General features: G+C 45.0%; 1 protein-coding gene across 1 annotated transcript in view; it reads right to left on the reverse strand.

The window, feature by feature from the left end:
- Positions 1-27,836, reverse strand: part of LOC139245193 (inactive ubiquitin carboxyl-terminal hydrolase 53-like) — a 167,579-nt gene that overhangs the window by 109,478 nt on the left and 30,265 nt on the right. Inside the window, exons 2-3 of the mRNA XM_070871130.1 lie at positions 11,287-11,379; positions 10,571-10,705 (exon numbers count right to left, since the gene is read on the reverse strand). Coding sequence (XP_070727231.1) covers positions 10,571-10,705; positions 11,287-11,379 — 228 coding nt within the window. The remainder of the gene's footprint in view (positions 1-10,570; positions 10,706-11,286; positions 11,380-27,836) is intronic.

The raw sequence follows: 27,836 nt of genomic DNA on the forward strand, positions 1-27,836 counted from the left end.
GCAGCCCCTAGCCCTGGCCGAATGGCCTCACTGGGGCTGCGTGAATAAGGCTCCTCCGACGGCCAGCTCCTGCTTCCTCCTGACCGGACCTGACTCCCGCCTCCGGACCGGACCCGACACCAACCCGACTCCAGCTTCCCCCACGCCCCCGGACCGGACCCGACACGACTCCCCCCCGCCCCCACCCCCCCCCCACCCCACCCCCGGACCTGACCCGACCCGACCTCACTCTCCCCGATCACCACCCACCCTGACCCAACGCCACCTACCTGTAAATCTGGTGCTGGGGACGGGCCCTGCCCAAAGTCTCGGGCCCGGCCCGTTCAGCCTCCCTCCGCCCCCCGTCCTCCTCCCTCTCCCTCCCCCTCCCCCAATCTCCTGCTCTCCCTCCCCCCCCTCCTCCTCCATCTCCTTTCCCCCCCACCCCTCCCTCTGCCCCCCTCGCTGTCAGAAACACAGACACTGGCAGACAATGAGAGACACTGACAGACAGAGAGATAGAGACACTGACAGACACACTGGGGGGGGCGGGGCATCCCAGCACGCTGTTGGAGGGCTCCCGGTGCTGCAGTCGGTAAGTAGAAAATGTTTTATTTATTGATTTTTTATGTATTTAATTATTTATTAATTATTTTTGATTGATTTATTGGTTGATTTATTGATGTATTTATCATTTATTATTGATGATGGCTCTTTATTTGTAAAACTGAAGTGTTTAATTTTTGTAAACTTCCCTTTAAACCCCCCGCTCCCCCCGCCCCCACCATTCCCTACGCCTGATTTGTAACCTACGCCTAATTTTCTAAAGTGTAGACAAGGTTTTTTCGAGCGTACAAAAATCTTCACTTACTCCATTCTAAGTTAGTTTGGAGTAAGTTTTCACTGATGTAAGTGGCCGGACACGCCCCCTTTTGAAAAAAAAATTCTGTTCCAAAGTGAAACTGTTCTAACTGACTAGAACTGGAGCAAACTAAATGACGAGAATTCCGATTTCTAAGATACTCCGTTCTACACCAGTTGCTCCTAAAAATCAGGAGCAAATCATGTGGAAACTTGGGGCCTATAGTTCGCTATTAAAAGTTATTCAAGGCAGGAAGTCGTCACATGTAACATTTCAAAATCTGTCTGAACACAATTTCTTGGGAAGTGGAGGCAGTTTTTCGCACTTGGAGTGAATTCAGTTATACTGATTCTATTTAGAAACCACAAAAATAAATTTTAACCAAATAGCTCAATCATTCAAGTTACATGCACGCTTACTTTTGATTTTTTTTTTAAATCCACTCCACTTTCAAATAGTATCTTCTTTATGACAAAAATATATTGGTAAATAAGCACAAGGACTTCCCAAATCATCTTGAAATGGTTCGGGCTCGTAGTCACACAAACAGGTAATATTTGATGAAAACTGTAGCTAAGATAAAGGGTTCAATTTTGCCCAAGCCCATTTTCTGGTGTATTGTCAGTTATGCCCATTTTTTTAGGCCAGAAATGCGCTGGAAATAATTTGCCAAAGTTTCCCCGATCTATAATTAGAATTTGGCGGCGCGCAGCATGTCCAGTCGCTTCAGGGGTGGAGCCTGCAGTCTGTGCCGAAAAATGATACCGCACCTTCTGTGCGTGCACAGGGGAAAAAAAAGTTATGTTTCTGACGTTGTTGCAATGGACGCGCATGCGCAGTACAGCTCCAAGTTGGCAATTGCCCATTTTTAAAGAGCCAGTTGTGTGTGTGAGAAGGTGTGCCGTGTGAGAGCATTGGAAAAATCGCAGCTACACAAGATGCAACGCGGTATAAGGACCAAGAATTAGTGGAGGCACTAGTTACTGTGATTGAGAACAGATGGCAGGAGCTGGACACCAGCAGAGGTCACAAATGTTCCATCCAAAGAAATGAAGAAATGCTGGAACCAAGAAGATTACTGTGCAATGGTGACCACCACGAGATCTGGAGGCCAGTGTAAAATGTGGCAGGATCTTGGTCAAGTAGTTAGTGCAAGTAATATTTTCATTTATTAACTGGAATTGCAATTGCAAATGTGACCATCTGTATGTCCCACCAGGCAGAAAGACACCCTCTCTAAAAAGTTAGGTTTTTTAATCTTTGCAGAGGAAGATGGCACATAATAAATGGGAAAGAACTTGAACAGGAGGAGGCCCGGCAAATCTGCACCCACTGACATCCTTGGAAGAGAGAGTCGCTGCTTTGATGGATCCTGCCTGGAGAAAAGCAATTACCACTGCACATGCTGGGCCCACACTCGAGGGAGAGGGTAAGTCCTGCAAATTCATCATGGTCCTTCAAATGAGCCTACTCATGCCACCCACCCTGCCCCCTCCTCTGCTGCTAACCATTTGTCTGTTGTGTTATATTTTGCAGAACTTGACGATGCAGATGATGATTCAGATGCAGACGAGCCTGAAGAGGAGAACATCTTCCAATCCAACCCTCCAGACCAAGAACATGGGGGTGAGAGGGAAGGGACGGAGCTGGATGAAGCCTCCAGTGTTTTAATAACTTTGGAGGAGGTGCTGCTCATTGCAGTGACAGCCCCTTTCATAACTAGTGGTTTGAATCCTGGTGGGACATTCCATGGTTTACCATCTTCCGAGGTTACGGCTCCCAGTGGCGGGGTGCAGCGAGGCACACCCCGGGCCCCACTGTCCCAGGCTGCGGGTCCCAGTGGTGGGGTGCAGCAAGGAACACCCATGGGGAGGAGGGGAAGGAGAGCTCAACTACGCTCTCCTGAGGTACAGAATCTAACAGATGTGGTTCAGATGATGTCATTGAGTGCGGAGAGCACTGACCTTACCTGATCACTCCTGGATACCATCAGTGGGGTGAATGATGAGGTAGCGGGACTGTCGGGAGAAGTAACAGCAATGACACGAGAAATGGGAACGATATCCGGGACCATCAGTGATTGAATAATGGCCATGAGGGAGGGAATGTCAGAGGTAGCTGATGCGCTGTTACTGACCATGAGGGAGGGAATGTTGCATGTCATTGATGTCAAGGCACGTAAGGGACGGCATGTTGGAGTTAGCAGCTGCAATAAGGGAACACGCCTAGACCCTGCGCCCATTGACAGTATCAACTGTGACTCCCACTCCAATCCCCACACCAGCTTCTGAAGATCCCAAGGCCGGGCCAGGCCCTCCAACTCGCTGCCTGCCACCGACACGCGCCCCCCCCCCCACCCCACAACAGGTGCGCAGTACCAGAGATCTTAGAAAGAACAAGCTTGGTACCAAGCCGAGAAACACTGCACCACCACCTGCGGGCAGGGGTAGTGGAGAGTCCAAGTCCAAGTGCAGTGAGCAGTATTAGAATAAGGGGGAGGAGAGATGGGTGGGTGCAGCCTTTCTTTGCTGTTGTTGTTACTGTTCTCAAATTAAAAGGTTTTTGTAAGTTATGTAAATTTACAAGTTTAAAATTTGTAAGTGGTCTTAAAGTAAAGTTTGATACAAGAATAATTTTATTGAAGTACAAAATCCTCCTCTCCTAAAAAGAAAACTTCTGAAATCCAACAAACTTCCATTTACTACACTGACAGGTATATAAAAAAAAATTGGGACATGACATAAAAAAAACTGGCCTAGAAAAATCGTAACTAAGTCAGTTAAACCGGCGCAGATTCCAGGGGGAAACTTGGAAAAAAAACGCCTCCAAAAAAACAGCGCAAATGACCTGAAAAAATTGAGTCCAAAGACTTAGATGAATTTAATCTGCAAATCAGCTGGGACCAGCTGGGGAGCAGATATTCACATGCTGCAGACAGCCACCTATTCATTTGCTTTAGTTGTTCCTTCACTTCTTGAACCTTGTCTCTCCCGTCCCTCTCCCAATTTCCATTTGCCCTCAATAGCGCTTGTGCTTGACCTTGTAAATTCCTGCATTTACCTCTCTAAAGCCAGAACAGATTATTTAATCGTATTGATCAGTAGTCAAATTTCACATCTTTTAGCTCAGCTATTTGTAAACATTCTACAGCAAATATACATTGTAACTTTTACTGCTATCTTATATTGTTCTTTAAATCTTACTTTTCTCATTCACTCCCTTTTGCTTTATATATATGCCCCTATCTTTGTCTCTTCCATTTGTCCCCTTTTAATTAATCTTGTGTTACATGCAATCTTTGGCCCCAAGTTTCCACATGATTTGCTCCTGATTTTTTAGGAGCAACTGGTGGAGAACGGAGTATGTTAGAAATCGCAATTCTCCACATTTAAGTTTTCTGCAGTTCTAGTCAGTTAGAACAGTTTCACTTTTGAACAGAATTTTTTTTTCCAAAAGGGGGCATGTCCGGCCACTGACGCCTGATTTGAAAGTTTCCACAGTGAAAACGTACTCCAAACTAACTTAGAATGGAGCAAGTGAAGATTTTTGCAGGCCTGAAAAAGCCTCGTCTACACATTAAAAAATCAGGCGCAGGTTACAAATTAGGCGTCCGGGACGAGGTGGGGGAAGGGGGGAGAAGGGAAGTCATTACATTCTACAATAAATCCTTAGTTATACTTATACAAATATTATACAAATAATTCCAACCTGAATAAAAATTTATAAGCAAAGAAAAGATTAAATAAACCATGTTCCTACCTGTGTGAAAGTGCTTCAGGCAGGGAGAAGGCTGCAGGAAGCCTCACAAGTTGAGGCAGCCGTTCCCGACGGCAGGGGAGGGAAGGCAGTAAGGGCCCGACCGACGGCAGTAGCCGTTCCCGACGGCAGAGGGGGGGAGGCAGTAAGGGCCCGACCGACGGCAGCTGGGGGGGGGAAAGGGGCAGCCGTTCCCGACGGCGGGGGGGGAGGCAGTGAGAAGGCTGCAGGAAGCCTCAGAAGTTGAGGCAGCCATTCCCGACGGCGGGGGGGGGGGGGGGGGGGGGAGGGAAGAGGCCCCCCTGCCGTTGGTCGGGCCCATCAGGAAACGGCTGCCTCAATTTTTGAGGCTTCCTGCAGCCTTCTCACTGCTGCAAGAAGCCTCAGTGCTGATCATGGAAGGGCAATGTGGTTTTATTAAAAAATGTTAAAAATTGAACAGCTACAAAAATGGCCGAGTGCCAATGTTTCCTTCACACTGCGCGTGCGCGAACGCTCCAATGCGCACGCGCAGGGTTGCCGGCACGAAAAAAACTCATTTAAATGGTACCCGCCCCCTCCTACTTACAAAATCGGCGCGAGTGGTAGGCTCCGCCCCCTGAGCGCCACGCCAAGCTGACATCGAGCTGCAAAGCGCTCAAGAATAGCGCGTTTTTTTTCAGGCGACGTTTTCGGCGCGAAAAACGGGCGCCCAGCTTGGAGGGGCGCCTGTTTTGCCGCGTGTGGAAACTTGGGGCCTATATGTTTACTTTAATCTTTATTCCCTTTGACTGCTGACTTAACTATGTCCAATATACCCTTAGATCTTGATTTCTTCCTGGTACTTCGCCTTAAAATTTGTTTCTGCCTATAATGCACTTTATATGCCTCCAGAGCTCTCCCTGTAATTTCTCCTCTTATCTTCAAATTTACTTGGTCTTCTGAGAATTTGGTCATTTGGGAAGCTTAGAACAACGGTGCTCTCCCAGCATCAAACTATTTCCCCTGATTTGGATAGCTCCTGATGGGAATCCATCCTCCACTACACCAAATATGCTGATGATCAATCTCTGGCGTCTGTCTGTCGCAATGTTTGTAGATTCTTGTATGAATCCAAAGTTGCATCACAGGAGCCCTCCTGGAACACAGCCATGCCACTGGACCAGACGTGCAATAACAAATTAAACTAATAATTTGCAATATTTGAGAGAGCGAGCCCGAGAGGAGACAGTGCAAGAAACCAACAGATAAAAGCAGAAGAACTGGCAGCGATGAGCCAGTGAGAGCGCAGAGAGCCAGGGAGAGCGCAGAGAGCCAGCTTGAGGGCAAGTCAAAGTGTGAGCTGAACACAGAAAACTGAGAAAGAAATTATTTTGGTGACGCCACTGCAAGGGACCGAGCGGGCTGGTGGGTAACAGCCGTTTTTTCACCGTTGTTGATAATTCACTTGATGGTAGTTACCACTGTGTTTTAGATTGATAGATATCAATTCCAGAGTTTTCAGTTAACATTTTTACTATTTTAGTATCTAAGGGCTGGATTTTCCTCTCTTGGCTGTCTGTTTTCACACTGGAGGGGCGGCAGTAAGCTCTTCTGGACAGGCAGCCAGTTTCCAGCGCCCTGCCGGGGCTTTCGGGGCCGGTTTCAGTGGGGCGCAGAGCATTACCGCTTGGAAGAGGTGATGTGTGCAATGCCCCTGGTTGCGACACTGGATTGATTTTTGCCTCCGCCCGATCCATAGCGCACTGTGGAGGGTTATGCTGGGATCCCTTGTGAAAACGGGTAGTCCAAGCTGTTGCGGCTGTAGTGAGGTAAGTAACGCCCACCTCAGGGAAGTGTGATTGTTTTTCATTTTTTTTTTTCGCGATTTATGTAGAGGTATTTTTTGGGAATGTTTTTCATGGGTTGTTTTCAGTTTTTTTTTCCTCCCCAAGCCGCTCTCAAGAACGCCAGAGGTCGGTTCTTTAGCTTTGGATTTTTGCATGCTAAGCCGGCCTACAGCCCCAAGAGTGTGCAACACCTCCCTTAGCACTCCGCCCCACATGCCCAATTTTGCTGACTGAGGCTGTATGCTCGATGGTGATGACACCCAGCTCAACCTCACCGCCACTTCTCTCGCCTTCCATGGTCTCTAACTTGACACAGAAATTTTCTCCAATTAAACATTGGGAAGACCGAAGCCATAAACTGCGTTCCCTAACCAGCGACTCCATCCATCTCCCTAGCATCTTTCTGAGGCTGAACCAGACTGCTGGCAACCTATGTGTCATATTTGACCCCGAAATGAGCTTTTGGCCACATAGCCGCTGCATAACGAAAACTGCCTATTTCCATCTCTAGTTACATTGCCAGTCTCTGCCCCTGCCTCAGCTCATCTGCTGCCGAAACCCTCATCCATGCCTTTGTTACCTCTAAGACTTGACACTTCCAACGCATTCCTGGCTGGCCTTCCACATTCTAATCTACATTACCTTGAGGTCATCCAAAACTTGGCAGCCTATGTCCTATCTCTCACCAAGTCCTGCTCACCCATCACCTCTGCGTTCGCTGACCTACATTGGCTCCTGGTAAAGCAACGCCTCGATTTCAAAAATCTCATCCTCATTTACAAATCCCTCCATGGATCTGCCCCTTCCTATCTCTAATCTTCTTCAGCACCCCACCCCCCCACCCCGAATATAACTGCTCAACCAATGGTGGCCGTGCCTTCAGTAGCCTAGGCCCGAAGCTCTGGAACTCCGCCCCCCCCAATCCCACTCCCCCACTCTACGCCTCTCTACCTCGTTTTCCTCCTTCAAGGCGCTTCTTCAAACCTACTTTTTGACCAAGCTTTTGGTCATCTGCCATAATTATTTCTTCAGTGGCTCGGTGTCAAATTTATTTGTTTTGTCTTAAAACACTCCAGTGAAGCGCCCTTGGGACGTTTTACTACGTTAAAGGCGCTATATAAATACAAGTTGTTGTTGTTGAGCCTCAAAATTTTTCCAGGCGGTATCAGGACCACCCCGCCACCATTAACGCCCCGAAATTTTAAAAGTCGAAAATCCAACCCTTGGAGCTCAATTTTCCCCAAAGCATTTATTTTGCCGTACTTGAAGAGTTATGCTCGATTTTTTGGGGCCCCAAGGTCACCAAAAAAAACGCTTCTAAGTTTCCCCGTTGGATTTCTTCATTTTGACGTGGTGTAACCCAACCTTTAGTTTTGGGGGTGGAGCCTTGATCTGCACCAAAAAGATCGGGCTGCCATGGTAACCAGGGACACAATATGAGCTCAGGCTACAAAGTGAAGCATACAGCTCTCTCCCTCTCTCTTGCTGCGACAATTTCCTAAACTCGAGGGAAGGTTTTTCTGCAGAGGCCACATACGCTGGCCTAAGCACAACTGGAGTAACTCTCAGCTGGCCAAACTTCCCTAAATGGCCAGAATTGGCGTAGGTGGCTGGTTACATCCCCATTGGCTGAAAAAAAAACTGGCCTAAATAAATCATAACTAGCTGAGTGATGCAAATTAATTGGGGAAACTGGTTTTTCAACTTAGGCCAAAAAGAGCAGCCTGCTCCAAAAAATCGGCGCAAATCATGGGGAAAAATTGAGCCCTTCGTCTCAGAGCTCAGCATCACAGACAACAGCATCACATTTTAAAAAGTTCAGTGTCAAGTGTTTTTGTGGTCACGGTCTCGTTGATTTAGAAGTCAGTGAATTGACTTCCATGGCAGGCCAATGGGGACCCATTGTACATGCATTCTGTTCTACGTGGGATCAGGACACTTCATGCATCCTGGATAACCATTTTTGAAGGAATTGCCACAAGTTGCTCGAGCTCAAACTCTGAGTTTTGGAGCTTTAGGAGCAGCGAGTGGCACTGCAGTGTATCCAGGAATCACAGTTTCCTGGACCTTACGTTCCAAGTGTTGGTCACCCCACTGCCGCAGAAGGCGAGAGAGTGGGTGAACACCAGACATGGTAGGTGGAAGTCACAGATAATGGAGGAATCCCCCAAGCCAGCAGTACTCGCCAACCAGTTTTAGATGGTGGAGAGTGCGACGACTCGTTGGCGTCACAGGAGATTTGACTGCACACAAGTAGAAAAAAAAAGAGTAGAAATGCAGTAGTCATAGGGGATTCTATAGTTAGAGGCATAAACAGGCATTTCTGCAACCACAAACATGAATGGTGCCAGGATTAAAGAATATCACTGAACGGGTGCAGGAAATTGTTGAAAACCATTATCAGGGACAAAATAAACTTTCATTTGGGTTAATCAAGGAAACCAGCATGGATTTGTTAAAGGCAAATTGTGTCTGACTAACTTGATTGAATTCTATGATGAGGTAACAGAGAAGGTTAATCGAGGTAGAGCAGTAAATGAATATATGGACTTTTGGAAGGCATTAACATAAGAAATAGGAGCAGGACTAGACCATTTGCCCCTCGAGCCTGCTCCGCCATTTACATAGATACATAGAAAATAGGTGCAGGAGTAGGTCATTCGGCCCTTCGAACCTGCACCACCATTTAGCAAGATCATGGCTGATCTGATCATGATCTCAGCTCCACTTCCCTTTATTTCCTTATTCTATCTCCGCCTTAAATATATTCAATGACTCAACTCTCTGGGGCAGAAAATTCCATAGATTTACAACCCTGAGAGAAGAAATTCCTCCTCATCTCAATTTTAAATGGGCAGCCCCTTATTCTGAGACTATGCCCCCTAGTTCTAGTTTCCCGAGTGGAAATATCCTCTCTGCATCTACCTTGTCGAGCCCCCTTGTTATCTTGTGTTTTGATAAGATCACCTCTCATCCTTCTGAACTCTACAAAGTGCCACACAGCAGACTTGTTAAGAAGATGGAAGCCCATGGAATTAAGTGGAAAGTGGTGATATGGATACGGAATTAGCTTAGTGACAGGAAGCAGAGAGTGGTGGTGGTTGGATGCTTTTCAGACTGGGAAGTGGTTTGTAGTGGTATTCCCCAAGGGTTAGTTTTGGGCCATTTCTCTCTAATGTTTATAAATGACCTAGACTCGTGTGTAGGGAGCAGCATTATAATGTTTGCAGATGATACAAAACTAAACAACGTTGTAGATATCGATGAGGATAGTTGTAAGATTTCATGATGACAGACAGGATGGTGAAATGGGCAGAAGCATAACAGATGGAGTTCAATGTGGAGAAGGAAGGGTGAAGTGATGCACTTGGGAAGGATTAATATGGAAACGCAGTGTACTATAAATGCACGATTTTAAAAAGTGTAGATGAGCAGAAAGACTTTGGTGTTCATATACAAAAATCCTTAAAGGTGGAAGGACACGTTAATAAGGTAGCTAAAAAAGCAGATGGGTTACTTGGGTTTATAAATAGGAGGTATAGAATATAAAGGTTAGAACTTTATAAATCACTGGGTGGGCCTTAGCTGGAGTATTGTGGACAATTCTGGTCATCACACTTCAGAAAAGATGTAAAAGCCTTTGAAAGAGCACAGAGGAGGTTTACCAGGATGTTACCAGGGATGAGGGACTTCAGTTATGAGGAGAGGTTGGATAAGTTAGAACTGTTCTCCTTGGAACAGAGGAGGTTATGAGGTGACCTAAAAGAGGTCTATGGTGATGTGGGGTGTTGATACAGTAGATATAAAAGGGCTGTTTCCTTTGACAAGTGGGTCAATAACCAGAGGTCATAGATTTAAAATCACTGGCAAAAGATCTAGAGGGGAGATGAGGTTTTTTCCCCTCGCTCAGAGTTGTTGAGATCTGGAATGCTCCACCTGAAAAGTTAGTGGAAGCTGATTCCACAAATAATTTTAAAGGGAGTTGACAAGTTCTTGAGGATGAGGAAATTACAGGTTTACAGACAAAAAGCAGGGGTATGGGACTAAGCATGACTGCTTTTTCAAAGAGCCAGCAGGGGCACGACGAGCCAAATGGCCTCCTTCTGGGCTTTTAGTTTCTAATGACTGTACGAATAAAACACACCTAAATCACTGGGATACTTACAAAACATTCTGCTGCATCATCCATTAGACCTAGTTGAAAACGATGCTCATCTTTAAAGCTTTCAGCAAGAGCATTGCGTAAAGCATCAGAGGGAAGGGCTTTTTCTCTGCTGTTTTGAAATTCAACAAATATATTCTGCAAGAAAACAACATAAATGATTTGCAACAGTAGAAAAAAAGGCAATATGTGTTTAGTTCAATCTTAAGAATTAGACAAACCAATTGAATTTTTTTTTATGCTTCATCGGCTGAAACTGCTACACTGATCCCTCTTGGTTCTGAACATGGCCAAGACACACTTATGTAAATTGTCCTGTTAAAGTTATATAAAGTATACAGAAACTATCTCCATGCTACTGCAATAAACAAGCCTCTTTCCAAGCAATTACTGAGGCACCACAGGTGAAATTATCAGCACATCTGGAAAAAGGGCACAGAACCAGATGGCATTATGGAAAACCATCTCTAATTTTGAAATGAATAGACATCTATTAAAGATATTAGTACATTTTGCATCCTGATGAGATTCTTTTAAATTGAGAAACCAAATTGTAAAATAGGACTTGAAGAGTTTCATAGCTTTGGAGTACTAGGGAAGAGTAATTTAGAATAGGAGACAATACAAAGTCTTGATTTCAACACAGTGAGGATGCAGAAAAGAGGAAGAGTATGCAAGCTTGCTGCTGCAATAATCTCCATGTTAAAAGTTGACTTTACCTTCAAAGCGCAAAATATGCAAGCATTTCCAGAGCACACATGTCCAGGCAGCTGTCTCAAACTGCGTCGGAAAACGTCCAGATGCCATAGAATCTGCAGGGAGAGACAGGCTACAGTCGTAAAAATAACCAAGACAAAAATGCAACTGGTGCAGAGATATAAAAAGCAATTTTAAGATTTGTATTTCCATTAAGGAGATATATTAATGCTCAACACATTTCCACCCTTCTCTTGCCATCAGATGGTCTATCTCCGACTCGTCCCTTCCTCGACTTTACTGTCTCCATTTCTGGGGAAAGGCTATCGACAAACATCCACTATAAGCCCATCAACTCCCACAGCTACCTGACTACATATCCTCCCACCCAGCTTCCTGCAAGGACTCTATTCCATTCTCTCAGTTTCTTCATCTCCATCGCATCCGTTTGGACGATGCCAACTTCCATACTAATGCTTTTGATAGGTCTTCCTTTTTCCTCAACCAAGGTTTCTCCTCTTCCATGGTTGACATGGCCCGTGACTGTGTCCATCCATTTCCCGCATTTCTGCTCTCACCCCTTCCCCTCCAAACCACAACAAGGTTCCCCTTGTCCTCACCTTTCACCCAGTCTTCACATATCATCCTCTGCCATTTCCGCCACCACCAAACACATCTTCCTATCCCCTTTCAGCATTCCAAAGGGACTTCTCTCTGTGACACCCTGGTGTCCTCATTACCCCAAACACCCCCTCCCCTTCCCATGCAAATGCAAAAGATGCAACACCTACCCTTTTATCTCTTCCCTTCCCACTATCCAAGGCCCCAAACACTCTTCAGATGAAATAGTGATTTACTTGCACTTCTTCCAATTTAGTATACTGCAATCGCTACTCATGATACAGTCTCCTCTACATTGGGGAGAACAATGCAGAATGGGTGACCACTTTGCAGAACATCTCCATTCAGTCCGTAAGTGTGACCTCAAGCTTCCGGTCGCCTGTCATTTTAATTCTCCACTCCACTCCCACTCTGACCTTGGCCTCTTACATTGTTCCAACGAAACTCAACATAAGCTTGAGGAACAGCATCTCATATTTTGATAAGGCACTTTACAGCCTTCTGGACTCGACGTTTAGTTCAACAATTTCAGACCATAACCTCGGCCCCAATTTTTTCCAGATGGCAGCTGTTGATTCTGCTATTCCCATTTACACCTCTTCTAGACTCACCTTTTGTTTCTTTACTTGTCCCATTGCCATCTCCTTTTGGTTTGCACAATCATACCTTTTGTCATTTAATCACTCCTGCTTTCTATCCTACAGACGTTCCCTTTTATTCTTTCCTCTCTTCCCTCCTTTCCCTGCCCTTGCATTGCTTAAAATCTGTTACATCTCTTAACTTTTCCAGTTCGGACGAAAGGTCATCTACCCGAAACGTTAACTCAGTTTTTCTCTCCACAGATGCGGAGTATTTCCAGCATTTTCTGTTTTGATTGCCTTCAAGACATGTTCTCTTCCTCCTCACCACACATTTGAGGGAGTCTGAAATAATTCTCCTAGTCTCCAAGACTGTTGTTTACACATCGCCATACCTCAATGGTTTATGCTTCACTAGAGCAAATCACCAGAACTTTTCTCTCAATCATATGGGAATGCATAGGTTATGAAATGTGCTAAAATTACTTTTGCTCCGTACCCATGTCAAAACATACTACTTATTGATCGCTTAATCAAACATATTTTTAAAAAGATTCCTGACAAAATTTCCCCCACATTAAAATATAGCACCAGTAAACTCTTGTTGGCTCAGTGAGCAAATGTTCCTTTCTGGTAAGAGGATGCAAATTCAATCATTATTCTGTGCGAGTTAGATGATTACTGTCAGGACAAATCAGAGCAGGCACAACTATTTGACTTCAGTTTTTCCAGGTTTTTTTTTGGGGGGGGGGGGGGGTGGTAGGAGAAGGAAAATAGAACTGGATAGGACTGCTATCCAATGAATTCTGCTGATCAAGTATACAACTGGGGATACCCACCAAGGTCAAACTCATAGCTGCTCACAGTCACTGTCTAGGTTCATCATAGGAATGGCCAATTGGATAAGATACTCATCATCATCATAGGTAGTCCCTCGAAGCGAGGATGACTTGCTTCCATGCCAAAAAGGGATGAGTTCACAGCAGTTTCAATGAAGGACCTAATATTCCAGATCCTGAACTACACGTGAAGGGTGGAAGATGCCTGTGCTTGGATTTTTTTTTTTTTTTTTAAAAACATGTGGTGGCCGTTGCACACCAGCCACCACATGGGCTTGACAGAGCTAGGTCTTGGTCCAGTGGCAAGGATTACCCAAGACTAACTGGAGACCAGCTCTGCTGCACAGACAGAGTGCGCACACATATCGCAGTGTGGGCTAGCTCGTGCTGCCCCTGGGCCCTTGCCTCTTCTGGGCCCCGGTCACTTCCCTCTACAAACTCTTGCCGCTCCTTTGCCCCTCCTGCTAGATACTAGAAACTTGTTGGTTCCATGGAACCATTCTCAAAAATGAGTAATTTATTTCAGGAAAGGAAGAGAGGAGATTAAGAGGCCCTGGGGGCGGAGAGAAAGAGTCGCTAGAGTGGGATTTGTAACAGGATACAATGGATTATACGCCAAGCTCTCATATTTTCATAACTGAACCAAAAAAGGTACTGAAATCAACTATTGACACTGAAGAAAGGAGCTCAATACTGTAAGAAAAGGAATAACAATTAATGGACATAATGCAACACCACCAACCTCCGCAGTCAAAACACTATCCCGACAAACAAAATTCAGCTGCTAGAATAGATACTACTGAGAATCAACAAACCACTGTATTTAAATATTAACCATTCTAAAGCAGATAATGCATTGCATATGAAAGTGTTACATCAATAACAGAAAATAGACAATTTTCTTATTCTCAATTTTTGGAGTACTGCGTAAGTTTTGGTCTTCATATTTAAGGAAGGATATACTTGCATTGGAGGTTGTTCAGAGAAGGTTCACTAGGTTGATTCCTGAGATGAGGGGCTTGACTTATGAGGATAGGTTGAGTAGGTTGGGCCTGTGCACATTGGAGTTCAGAAGAATGGGGTAGAATTTAGCCGGTACAGATTTCTGGCGCACTCACCAGAGGTGCACCGCTTTTGTCCGCCTCGAAGTTCTCCAAAAATCTTCGGGCCGAATTTGGCCGCTCCCCAGCCTCTCCTCGATGGTGGCGTAGCGTGGCCACTGGATTCGGGGGCGGAGCCAGGTCCCAGCACTGAAAATAGTGCCGGGACCTCTGCACATGTGCGCTAGAGTACACGCGCACGCGTGCAGCTCCTCGCCCCCAGAATTTGCAAGTATGCTGCAGGCTGTGTGCGAGGGGCTGAAGCGCGCCATCCCTATCCCTGGCCGAATAGTCTCCCTCATCGGCGGCCGTGTTTCGGTAGGACTTCTATTTTTTTTTTTTAAATTTGTTATTGATTAATTGATTGCTTATTACTTTGGTCTTGGTGCTTTAGGTGCAGGGTTCCTTCTATTTTTTATTTGTTAATTAATTGCTTATTACTTTTTGTGCTTTGTAAGTCTTGGTGCTAGGTGCAGATCCTCTCAGCTTCCTTGCATTTTTTATTTGTTATTGATTGTTTATTTGTGCTTTGTTTAGCACTTGGTGCTTTAGAATGTACTTACATGCACTGATTTCTTAACTCTCCGCAAGGGTTTTCTGTGCGGCCACATACACTGGCCTAAGTTAATTTGGAGCAACTATTAGCTGTCCAAACTGGCTTAAATGGCCAAAACAGGAGTAGGTGGCTGGTAACGCCCCCTTTTGGAAAAAAACTTTAAAAATTCCTAACTAACTCACTTACACTGGTGCAGATGAAATTTGCAAACTGGGGATTTTTAAGATACTCTAGAAAAATCAAGTTGCTCCAAAAAAAAGAGCAACTCCTGGCCAAATTTGGGCTCATTGAGAGGTGATCTCATTGAAACTTATAAGATAATGAGGGAGTTCGACAAGGTAGATGCAGAGGATATTTCCACTCATAGCAGAAACTAAAACTAGGGGACACAGTCTTAGAATAAGGGGCCGCCCATTTAAAACTGAGATGAGGAGGCATTTCTTCTCTCAGAAGGTTGTAAATCTATGGAATTCTCTGCCCCAGAGAGCTGCGGAGGCTGGGTCATTGAATATAGTTAAGGCGGAGATAGACAGATTTTTGAGCAATAAGGGAGTAACGGGTTATTGGGAACGGGCAGGGAAGTGGAGCTGAGTCCATGATCAGATCAGCCATGATCTTATTGAATGGTAGAGCAGGCACGAGGGGCCAAATGGCCTAATTCTGCTCCTATTTCTTATGTTCTTATTCAAAGTAAGAAAAATGCTAAAAGTGATAAAACACCCCTTACTATCACTGAACAGAAATAAAGAGAGAATTGTGTTGAGTTCAATGATTTGAAAGATTTTAACAATACTTTTATTGTACTATGCCCACTCTTGTTACACAAACTAAGCACAAAACTTTCACTTTTGAAATTCAAAACTCAAAGAAACATGACCAAATCCTGCTGAAATGGTTAGACAAACCAACAAAATAATTGAAACATGATAACTTGGAGATCTTAATCTACAAGCATTCCTGACATGGCCAGCTCAAGAGGTTTCTCTCACCCACTTAACCCTCAAGGTGTCAGTCATGGCTCAATTGGTAGCACCCTCGCCTCCGAATCAGAAGGTTGTGGGTTCAAGTCCCACCCTAGAGACTTGAGCACAAAAAGCTAGGCTAACATTCCAGGAGTGCTGCACTGTCGGAGGTGGCGCCTTTCGAATGAGACGTTAAACCGAGACCCCGTCTGCTCTCAAGTGGACGTAAAAGATCCCATGGCATTATTCAAAGAGAAGCAGTGGAGTCATTCCCGGTGTCCTGGCCAATATTTATCCCTCAATCAGCATAATTAAAACAGATCATTTGGTTATCACATTGCTGTTTGAGAGAGCTTGCTGTGTGCAAATTGGCTGCCACGTTTCCTACATTACAACAGTGACTACACTTTAAAAGTACTTCATTGACTGTAAACCGCTTTCTTTCTTTGACATGCTGTGTCCCCCTGAACTGTGGTAATCAAATACTGAGTGGGCTGTTAATTCAGCTGGATTGTGGAATATGCATTCCTTGGAAAAAATTGGAAATTTACACAAGCTGTGCAATCTCATGTATTTCCTCAATTATTTAGTTTTGTTCTGGGGCACAACAAACAATCGACAGGGGACCCCAATGATCTTGAGACAAGGTCCACTTACCTCATTCACCTGGATGTGAGCCAGTGATTAAGGAGCAGAGAGTTCAGCTGTTGGAGGCCACTGAGGTAGGGTGGAGCAAAGTCATAGAGGGATTTGAAGGTAAGAACAATGATCTTTGTCAAGTCACTGGTGTAGTTTGGTGAGGAGAGGGTGAATTGGTAGATCGTTAAGAGGTCATCAAGACAAGGAGCACTCTCTGCTCCTTAAACATTGACTCACTTCTTGTCCTCTACTCTATCAGCACCTACTTCTTCAGCCACTATGCTCCCAACCCATCCACTGTCAGCACCCCTGTCACTTCCCCCCCTGAACTCAAAAGCTTCTGTAAACCAGTTGTCTTTGAATATAAATTCAATCTTCAACCCCCTTTTCCCTTCCTGGTCTGTGTTCACCATCAAGTAAAGGATTCCTAGATGTCTCTGGGCTATAGAAATGCAAATTGTCATTACTCTGTTTCTCTCTGTAGCTCTGACTGCTACCATCCTCCATTTTTATTCTTTCTCCCACTGCTTTGCCCATGACTTCCTTATGGTTTTATTCTCCCGACTACATCCTTCTCCTCTAGTGATCTTAAATTACTGCCTTTTCCTCCAGTGATGTGTCCCAACATTATGGATTGTATTTGTTTATAATGCCTCAAGACAAGTAACGCATGTAATATACAAGATGCTTCTCCAATCACAAACTCCTGAGCAGCTGATTAGTGCACATTTAGCAACACTGCAAGTATAAATAAAAGTTAAAGCAGGATTGGAGCCATATCAAGTTGGAAGCCACTGCAAACACAGGATTTGTATAATACAATGTTATTTTCCACGAAGTTATTGCGGGGTTAACCAAGACATTTGCAGAGTGCTCCCATTTTTTATGATCAACTGTCTCAGTACTACTGCTAATACGGTGACGTATCTTCACACAATGAGATTGCGCAATTTTATGTTAACAAATAACGAGAGGTCGAATTTTGGTTTTCAGCGAAAACAGTAGTTTTATGCCAAAATTACCGTTTTCACTGCGCTACTGTTTTCAGGCCTTTATCAGTAAAAACCAGCGTTGCACAAGGATTCATGGCGCAAACCATTAATTTTGGCAACTTTAGTCCGGGGCTGATAGTGCTGCGAGAGGCGCCTTGGGGGGGGGGGAGGGCGGAGGGAGGGGGAAAACAAAAAAAATTGCAAAAAAAAAAATTCACAAAACCCTTACCTACTAAATCGCTGAAAGAATTAAAAAATAAAAACCTTAACTTACCTTTTTTTGCAGGTCTACATATTTGCTGCTGCTGGTAGAACTGTACTTGGAGAAAACATGAGGGGAGACAGAGAACGTGGTCGTGGACGCTGTGGCGCCAGGGATGGCCCAATTTGGGGGGGGGGGGGGTTCAGGCCCTTCGTCCCTCACATCCCGTTCGACTTCTACATGGTAAGTGACGGTACAATACACTCTCTTTTTAAACGCGCTTGTCTTTGTTGGCGGTACAATTCTGCAGACAGCACGATTAACCATTCCAAGGCCCCAAGTTTCCACACGCGGCGAAAAAGGCGCACCTCAGAGCTGGGCGCCTGATTTTCACGCCGAAAACGGCGCCGGAAAAAAAGTGCGGTATTCTTGAGCTCCTTGGAGCTCGATGTCTGCTTGGCGCGAGAGACCACGCGCGCCGATTTTGAAAATAGGAGGGGGCGGGTACAATTGAAATGAGGCTTCTTGATGCCGGCAACCCTCCGCGTGCACGTTGGAGCGTTCGCGCACGCGCAGTTTTAAGTAAACATTGGCACTCGGCCATTTTTAAAAGTGCTGCAGAAAAAGTGAAGATTTGTTTCTTGGACCCCTGCAAAGGCTTGTATTTTAATTTTCTTGATATTTCTGTGTGTGAGGGAGTGCTTTTAGCAGCACTGCTGAATAAATCACCTGCTGAAATCAGTGAGTTCAGCTTTTCACTGCTAAACTTGCAGAACCGGTGCCTGCAAATTAAGGACTGTGTGTTTGGAGAAATAAAAGTGCCAATTCAAGTTTGCAATGGATCAACTTCCACCAAGAACAAAGAATTTCTTGCATGAGGAAGCAAACCATTGCATAATATGTGGTGCACCCATTCTGCAAATTTAAATATAAAGATGTCGATGTGGCTGCCTCTCCCTGTCCAAATGGCCTCAGTCAGTCCCCCTCACAGCTCGAAGGCTGCTGCTGTTCTTTCTTCGGCTCCCGGCCAGCCACTGACGCCGCTGCAATCCCATAGCCGAATGGCCTCAAGTCCGTCCGGGTGCTGCATCTTCGCGGGGAATGAAGGCCTGCCTCAAGCACCGCAGCTCAGCTCAAAGGCTGCTTGCTGCTTGCCGCTGCCGTCGAGTCACTGACGCCACACCGCTGCCTGAAAGGCCTGCCTGAAGCACTTTCATACAGGTAGGAACATGGTTTATTTGCTTATAAATTTTTATTCAGGTTGGATTTATTTGTATAATATTTGTATAAGTATAACTAAGGATTGATTGTAGAATTTAATGACTTCCCTTTCCCCCCCCACCTCGTTCCCTGCACCTGATTTTTTAAAGTGTAGACAAGGTTTTTTCAAGTGTACAAAAATCTTCACTTGCTCCATTCTAAGTTAGTTTGGAGTACGTTTTCACTGTGGAAACTTTCAAATCAGGCGTCAGTGGCCGGACACGCCCCCTTTTGAAAAAAAAATTATGTTCCGAAGTGAAACTGTTCTACCTGACGAGAACTGCAGAAAACTAAATGTGGAGAATTCCGATTTCTAAGATATTCCGTTCTACACCAGTTGCTCCTAAAAATCAGGAGCAAATCATGTGGAAACTTGGGCCCAAGAGTCCAGCAGGGAGTCAGAATTTTAGAAATTTACAGCACGGAAGGAGGCCATTTCGGCCCATCGTGTCCGCGTCAGCCAACAAAGAGCTACCCAGCCTAATCCCACTTTCTAGCTCTTGGTCCATAGCCTTGTAGGTTACGGCCCTTCAAGTGCACATCCAAGTACTTTTAAATGTGGTGAGGTTTTCTGGATCAGTGCTGGGGCCTCAGCTAGGATTGGTCGTTACCATAATCGAGGTCACTGATTGGAGTGTGGGCAGGTATAGTAGGAGCAGCGAGGTCGGGGCGAAGGAGCGGCGAGAGATTGCAGAGTGACGTGATCGGGGCCCATGAGAAATGTTAGTTCGGGGCCCAGCCTGTTCCAGATAAGGGATTTTTCCTGATGAGGGGTGGTCACGTTAAATTGGATGGTACAGGTACTGAGCAACGGGGTAGCGGGGCTGGGAATGCGGCAGAGAGGAAGGACTTCAATTTGTTCATGTTGGAGTTCTGCGCATGCGCCACCCGGTGGCCAGGAATGGTTCTAGATGAGGGAGTTCTGGATAAGGGAGTTTCAACCTGTACCCTAGTTTTCGTCATACTTCTGTCCTTCTCAGTTATCATCTTAAAAGTATATTACATTATGATCACTATTGCCTAGATATTCCCCTACTTTTACTTCTCTTGTCTGCCCTGGTTTATTCCCCAATACTAGATCCAATAGCGAATCCTCTCTTGTTGGACTTTTTACATAATGGGCCGTAAATTGCAGCCTCTCCAGGTGCATACAATGCGCGCACGTGCCCGAAGAGGTCCCGCAAATTTCAGGTTTATGCGTGTACTGTGCTTTTTTTTTTTGACAGATCGTACGAATGCGAAAGTAAAGGGCCTCCACGGGCGAAGAGTTGGGCTATCCCAACTCCTGCCCAGCAAATGTCCTTAAAACTCTTATGCCTGGTAAAAGCAGGCACAAGGCTTGCTTTGACTGGTGTAAGAGTTTTAAAAGATAGAAAAAATAAATTTGATGTCTAATTTTTAATGTTAAAAACTCTCTCCATTAAGGCAAGTTTATTTTTCACACTATTAATACATTTAAAAAGGTTAAAGAAATGTTTTTTCCCGTAACATTTAATTTAATTTTTAAAATAATTTTAAATAAGTGAGGTGTTTTTAAAAAAAATGTATGTAGTGTTTTTTTGTTTTTGGAGGTATTCTCATTCATAGTAATGGCAGCTCCGTACAAGACTGTGAAGTAAAAAAAATCAGGGGCGCGGCAAATTCAAATTAACTTTTGGACAGGTCTTGTGGGCGGTACTACTTTCCAAACAAAGCCATAGGCTTCGCGCACGCAGCGTCCCTGGGCAGCGTGACGTCACGTGCTGCCCAGGACTCTGCCGGCTTGCGTCCGCGGGAAGCTTACGACCGCAATTTTTGGCCAATTGGTTTAGAAAGGAGTTCTGTACGCTTTGTAGGAACTCCATTCCCTTATCCCTCTTTACCTACCTCTTCTGTCCAATTAGTATCGGGGTAGTTGAAATCCCTAATGATTATTATGCTATTTTTTTTTTTTAATACTCATTTCCCCAATTTAGCTATATTTTCTTCCTCCACTTCCCTTCCGCTGTTAGGTGGTCTGTAGAGTACACCTATTAGTGTGATTGATCCTTTATTATCTTTTATCTCTATCCGTATGGATTCTATTTTTGTCTTGCTGATAGCTGTGTCACTTTTTTCTACAGGCATTATCCCTAATAAGTACAGCTACTCCACCTCCCCCATTGTCCTCCTCTATAATGAAGAGGAAAGTTGATAATGAAGAGGAAAGTCATGGACTGCAGGAGAATATCAGTCTACTGGTCAGGTGGGCAGAGCAGTGAAAAATGGAATTTAATTCGGAGAAGTGTGAGGTAATGTACTTTGGGAGGGCTAATAAAGAAAGAGTACACACATTAAGTGGTAGGCCACTTAATAGTGTAGATGAACAAAGGGACCTTTGAGTGCTTGTCCACAGATCCCTGAAAGTAGCAGGCCAGATGGATAAAGTGGTTAAGGCGGCATACGGAATGCTGACCTTTATTGGCTGAGGCATAGAATACAAGAAAGAGTAGGGAGGTTATGCTTAAATTGTATAATACTCTGGTTAAGCCACAACTGGAGTACTGCGTGCAGTTCTGGTCACCGTATTATAGGAAGGACGTGATTGCACTAGAGAGGGTGCAGAGGAGATTCATTAGAATGCTGCCTGGAATTGAGAATCGTAGCTATGAGGACAGATTGGATAGGCTGGGTTTGTTCTAGAGGAGGTTGAAAGGAGACTTCATTGAAGTGTACAAAATTTTGAGGGGCATGGATATAGTGGCTAGCAAGGGCCTATTTCCACTGGTGGAGGGGTCAATTATGAGGGGGCATAGTTTTAAGGTGGTTGGTGAAAGGTTCAGAGGGGATTTGACGGGGTTTTCTTCACGCAGAAACCTGGGGGCCTGGAACTCACTGCCTGGAAGAGTGGTGGATGCAGAAACCCTCACCACATTTAAAAGGTGCTTGGATGGGCACTTGAGGTGCCGTACGTAATCTGCAGGGTTATGGACCTAGAGCTCGTAATTGGGATTCGACTGAATAACCTCTTGTTGGCTGGTGCAGATTCAATGGTAAGTACTGCAGGGAATAGAATATGGCCAGGGTGATCTCCTGGACCGGTCGGAGAGGAATTTTCCGAGATTTCTTTCCCCCCCAATTGGCCTGGGTTTTTAATCTAGTTTTTGCCTCTCCCAGGAGTTCACATGGCTCCGGTTGGGGTGGAATGTAGAATGTTTCAGTGTTAAGAGGTGTCGCAGTTGTGTGGGGCGGACTGGTTGGGCTGGGTGCTCTTTACCTTTTTGCCACTGTTCATAGGTTTATATGTAAACTTCGGGGCTGCTGACTGAGGGCTGTGCGGCTCTTTGTCGGTCGACGCGGACGCGATGGGCCGAAAATGCCTCCTTCTGCGCTATAGATTTCTGTGTTTCTATCTTTTCTAAATAGATTATACCCTGCGATGTTTAATTCCCGGTCCAGAACTTTCTTTAACCATGTCTCAGTAATCCCTACGATGTCTGGTTCCTCGCAATGCATGATTGCCTCCAGCTCCCCTGTTTTATTACGGACACTGTGTACATTGTTGTACAGGGACAGTTTAATTTATTTTTAATAGGATTTCCTCTCGCTTTATGTTTAACCATCTTTTTAGGCTCCTGTTCTATAACTATTTACTCCTTTGCCATCAGAGGCAGAGACAATTTTAAACGGGTAAAACTTACCAGAAACTGTGCAGGTTTCCTTTTCCATAAAGTGCAGAAGTTCGGTTTAGATAATTATTTTCTTCTTCCATATCCGGATCTTTCAAAAACTAACCATTTCACATTTCATTTTTGCTTTCGTGGTGCATTTATAAGGATATTGCACTTAAACAAATACACTTTAATGGCTCTGGAATACCCTTCTTCACTTCAACCTGTTCAGTGTACTACCATCAGCAGTTAGTGACTTGTAATCACCTATGCTCCACTTTATACATGTCAAAGTGCTTTCTCCAGACAAGGTTGGAAAGACAATATCTATAATTGTATTGATGGATTTTTAAGATTTTATTTTTACAGTTTGTGGGCATAATACAATAAAATTATATGCAACCATTATCCTAGTAACATTGGACTCAATTTTAGCCAGGAGTTGCTCCATTTTTTTGGAGTAACTTGGTTTTTCTGGCGTAACTTAAAAATCCCCATTTTCCCCAATCAATTTACGCCAGTGTAACTGAGTTAGTTAAGATTTTTTTAGGTTAGTTCTTTTTCTCAAGGGAGGGCCATTACCAGCCACCTACGCCAGTTCTGCCATTTAGACAACTTTGGCCAGCTAATAGTTACTCCATTTATACTTAGGCCAGCGTATGTGGCCACTTCAGAAAACCCTTGCGGAGAGTTAAAGAAATCGCGCAGGTAGGTACATCGGAGTCCATTAGGCCTGGGATAAGAGCGGGAAGGGAAGCAGAGAGGACCTGCACCTAAACCACCAAGCCTTATAAACTACCAAACCTTGCAAACAAAAAGTACTAAGAATTCAGTAAGAAATAAAAAATTGAAGTAAGTCCTACCTTCATCTTCAAACTCGGCCTGGGAAGGCAGCGGGCCGGCCGGTGCAGGAGGCCACTCGGCCAGGGCTAAGGGCGGGCAGGAGAACTGATGGTGGCAGGCAGGAGCACTCAGACTTTTCACCTCCACCACTATGCTTGGGAGTCCAATTCCAAGTGTTGATCACACACTGTGCGAAGAACTTTGATAACAGCCAAAAAGTTATCTTTTACCAATTTGAACCGATGTTCCCTCGTCTTATGTTTCCAATTTATTTTAAAATAATATTCTGGATTTACATTTTCTATTATTTATAATCTTGTATATCTCGCTAAGATCACCAAGTTGAAAAGCCTGTTTCTCAAGTATTTCCTCACGATTCAGACCCCTGACACTAAAGATCAACCTCATAACTCTTCTCTGCCCGCCCCTAGCCCAACAAATGGAGGCAGAATAAATGCAGAGAACTTTACTTGAAGGAGCCCAGCAACACAGGGAGGGAGAACATCGGCACACTCTGAAACGGAGAGAGACCTACTGGTGGTGCAGACTCGCAGCATTACTGATCATGCGCGGATATCACCAGTGGACTCCACTGTGCACGTGCAGACGCCCGGCACAGTTTTCTGTGTAGAACGCTGGCTCCATCCCGACTCGACTAGCCATGTTGCGCGACTGCAATGAAGAGACCGGACAGCGGCCAAAGTGGCAACAACATTTTTCGGCGCACCTCGGAACGTAGATAAGCTGCGCAACTCCAATAAGTGCGCAGAAAAACAGGCTTGGCCAAAATTGAGGCCATTGTTGTGAGTAAAGCACTTGAGCATTTGTTACAAGCAAGTTAAATATCTGAAGGTCAGATGAGGTAATCTATAAATGCTGAGAGTTATCCAATCTATCCAAATGCAGCTCCATACTAGAACACTTGGGCAATATTTTAACTCGGTTTCATAAATTAGTTCCTCGCAGCAACCTGCATGCTGAAAATGCATCCTCTTCATTAACAGAGAATCTCAACTGTTAAGATAAACTAATGGATCTCCAGTGATGTTATTCAGGGTCTAAGTTGGAGGACACATTATATTATAAAGATGGGCCTATTACATACCCCGCATCCCAAGAAATGTCCTTTATGGTCCCAGATGAGCCAAGAGAAGACCTCCCACTCACAATTCAGGTGTTCGGGAGCAGCAAGCAAGTATCGCGAGAGCTGACCGGGTGCAGGGCAACTAAAGGCGGCACAGAGCGGGAGAGCCGGTGTTCGGGAGAAGCGAGCAAACATCGCGAGAGCTGATCGACGCAGGACTACTAAAGATGGCACAGAGCGGGAAAGCCGGTGTTCAGGAGGAGCTATCTGCAGCAGCGACAAGATTAAGAGACAAAAAGTAAAAAGATTCGAAATTGAAGTGTGACGTCACAGCCAAGCAGATGAGTCATTGGCCGGTTGATTGGTGAGTTTTTCTCTCTTTTTTTAAAAAACCTTGGGCATTGGTGTAAGTTAAGAGCCGCAATTAAATAGATTATCTAAAAATCCTAATTAATTAAATCAGCTGTTTGCTGAATAGCGGTTGGATATGTTTTGCTAAGGTTTAGAGTTTATTTTTGCTTGATAGTTCAGCGTCTAATGAGAGGCATGGCAGGGCAGCTCATTCCCTTGGACTGCACATCCTGTGGCACGTGGGGAGTCCTGGATGCTTCGCACAGCCTGGACGACCATGTGCGCAGGAGGTGTCTCCAACGGCACCAATTTGAGCTCCGCGTTTCAGAGCTTGAGCGACAGCTGGTGTTACTGCGGTGCATCTGAGAGACTGAGAGCTACATGAATAATATGTTTCTAGAGGTGGTCACCCTGCAGCTTAAGAGATTGCAGGCAGAGAGGAAGTGGGTGACCACCAGACAGAAGAGGAGGACTAGGCAGGTAGTGCAGGAGTCCCCCGAGTCCATCTTGCTCTCCAACCGGTATTTTCTTCTAAGTACCGTTGGGGGCAATGGTGCCTCTGGGGAGTGCAGCCAGAGTCAAGTCCATGGCACCATGAGTGGCTCAGTTGCACAGGGCAGAGGAAGGAGGAGGAAGAGTGGAAGAGCTATAGTAGTAGAAGATTCAATAGTCAGGGGAGCAGACAGGTGTTTCTGCGACCACAGACATGACTCCAGGATGGTATGTTGCCTCCCTGGTGCCAGGGTCAAGGATGTCACCGAGCGGCTGCAGGGCATTCTGGGCAGGGGGGGGGGAGAAAGAGGGTAAACAACCCACGGTCATGGTCCCTAGTGGCACCAATGACATAGGTAGAAATAGGGATGAGGTCCTGCAGGCAGAGTTTAGGGAGCTAGGAGATTAAAAAGCAGGATCTCAAAAAGGTAGTAATCTCCGGATTACTCCCGGTGCCATGAGCTAGTGAGTACAGAAATAGGAGGCTAGAACAGATAAATGCGTGGCTGGAGAGATGGTGCAGGAGGGAGGGCATTGTGATCAGTTCTGGGGGGAGGAGGGACCTGTACAAGCCGGACAGGTTGCACCTCAACAGAGTTGGGGTCAATTTCCTCGCTGGGTGGGGGTGGGGGAGTGGGGGGGCGGTGTGGTTTGCGAGTGCTATTGGGGAGGGTTTAAACTAACTTTGCAGGGGGATGGGAACCCGAGGATAGATTCAGTAGGGAGGGAAGTAAAGCTGTAATTGGAAAGCAAAAATGTAGAAAGTGAATTTGAAGGACAGAGGAAACAAGGGCTAGAAAGTAGTCAACAAGGAGGTCTGGCTGTACTAAATGGTACATAGTTCAATGCAAAGAGAATAGCGAATAAGCCAGATGAGCTGAGAGCACAGGTAGACACCTGGGGAGTATGATATTATAGCTATTAGAGACATGGTTAAAAAAGAGACAGGTATGACAGCTCAACATTCCTGGTTACAGGATTTTCAGACGGGATAGAGAATGGGGTAAAAAGAGAGGGAGGTCGCGGTATTGATTTAAAAAAAACTATTACAGCTGTGAGGAGGGATGATATGTTAGAGGGATCAAATGAGGCCATATGGGTCGAACTCAAAAACAAAAAAAAGGGGTGATCACACTGCTGGCACGAAATGTAGACCCCCAAATAGTGAGAGGGAGATAGAAGAGCAAATATGCAGGCAAATTTCTGAGACGTGCAAAACTATAGGGCTGTATTAATAGGGGATTTCAGCTCCTAATATTAACTGGGATAAAATTAGTGTGAAGGGTATAGAGGGTGCGAAATTTCTAAAATGCATTCAGGTGAACTTTTCTAGCCAGTATGTAGCAAGCCCAACATGGGAGGGGGCGGTTCTGGATTTAGTTTTAGGGAATGAAGCTGGGCTGGTGGGAGGGGTATCAGTGGGAGAGCATTTTGGTGCTAGTGACCATAATTCAGTTAAATTTAAAGGTAGTTATGGAAAAGGACAATGTTCGACCAGGAATAAAAGTTCTAAATTGGGGAAAAAACAACTTTGCTGTGAGGTGATTTAGCCAAAGTGGACTGGAAACAACTATTTGAAGGTAAATTAGTGACAGCAGTGGGAGGCATTCAAGAGGAGATCCAGAGGGTTCAGGCCAAATATGTGCCCTTAAAGAAAAAGGGTGGGACTAACAAATCTAGAGCCTCCTGGATGTCTAGGGACACGCAGGGTAGGATAAAGAAAAAAAGGGAAGCTTATCACAAATACCGAGGGCTAAATACTGCAGAATCTCTAAGAGTATAGAAAGTCCAGGGGTGAAATTAAAAAGGATATTAGGAAAGCAAAGAGAGGCCATGAAAAATTCTTGGCAAGTAAAATCAAGGAAAGCCCAAAGATGTTTTATAAATATATTAAGAGCAAGAGGATAACTTATAAGAACATAAGAATTAGGAACAGGAGTAGGCCATCTAGCCCCTCGAGCCTGCTCCGCCATTCAATAAGATCATGGCTGATCTCAAAACTAAAGAAAGGGTAGGGCCTATTAGAGAACGAGGGTAATGTGTGTGTGGAGGCGGAAGATGTAGGTATGGTTCTTAAATGAATACTTCAGGTGTGGTGCCAGAGGACTGGAGGACTGCTAATGTGGTAGCTTTGTTTAAGAAGGGAGAAAGGGATAGACCGAGTATAATTACAGGCCAGTCAGTCTAACCTCAGTGGTGGGAAAATTAGTAGAAAAAATCCTGAGGGACAGGATAAATCTTCATTTAGAAAGACACTGACTAATCAAGGACAGTCAGCACGGATTTGTTAAGGGAAGTTCGTGTCTGACTAAGTTGCTTGAATTTTTCGAGGAGGTAACCAGGAGGGTCGATGAGGACAGTGTGCATGATGTAGTGTATATGGATTTTAGCAAAGCTTTTGATAAGGTCCCAAATGGTAGACTGG

Source organism: Pristiophorus japonicus, chromosome 2 (assembly GCF_044704955.1).
Source record: "Pristiophorus japonicus isolate sPriJap1 chromosome 2, sPriJap1.hap1, whole genome shotgun sequence".
Lineage (NCBI taxonomy): Eukaryota > Metazoa > Chordata > Chondrichthyes > Pristiophoridae > Pristiophorus > Pristiophorus japonicus.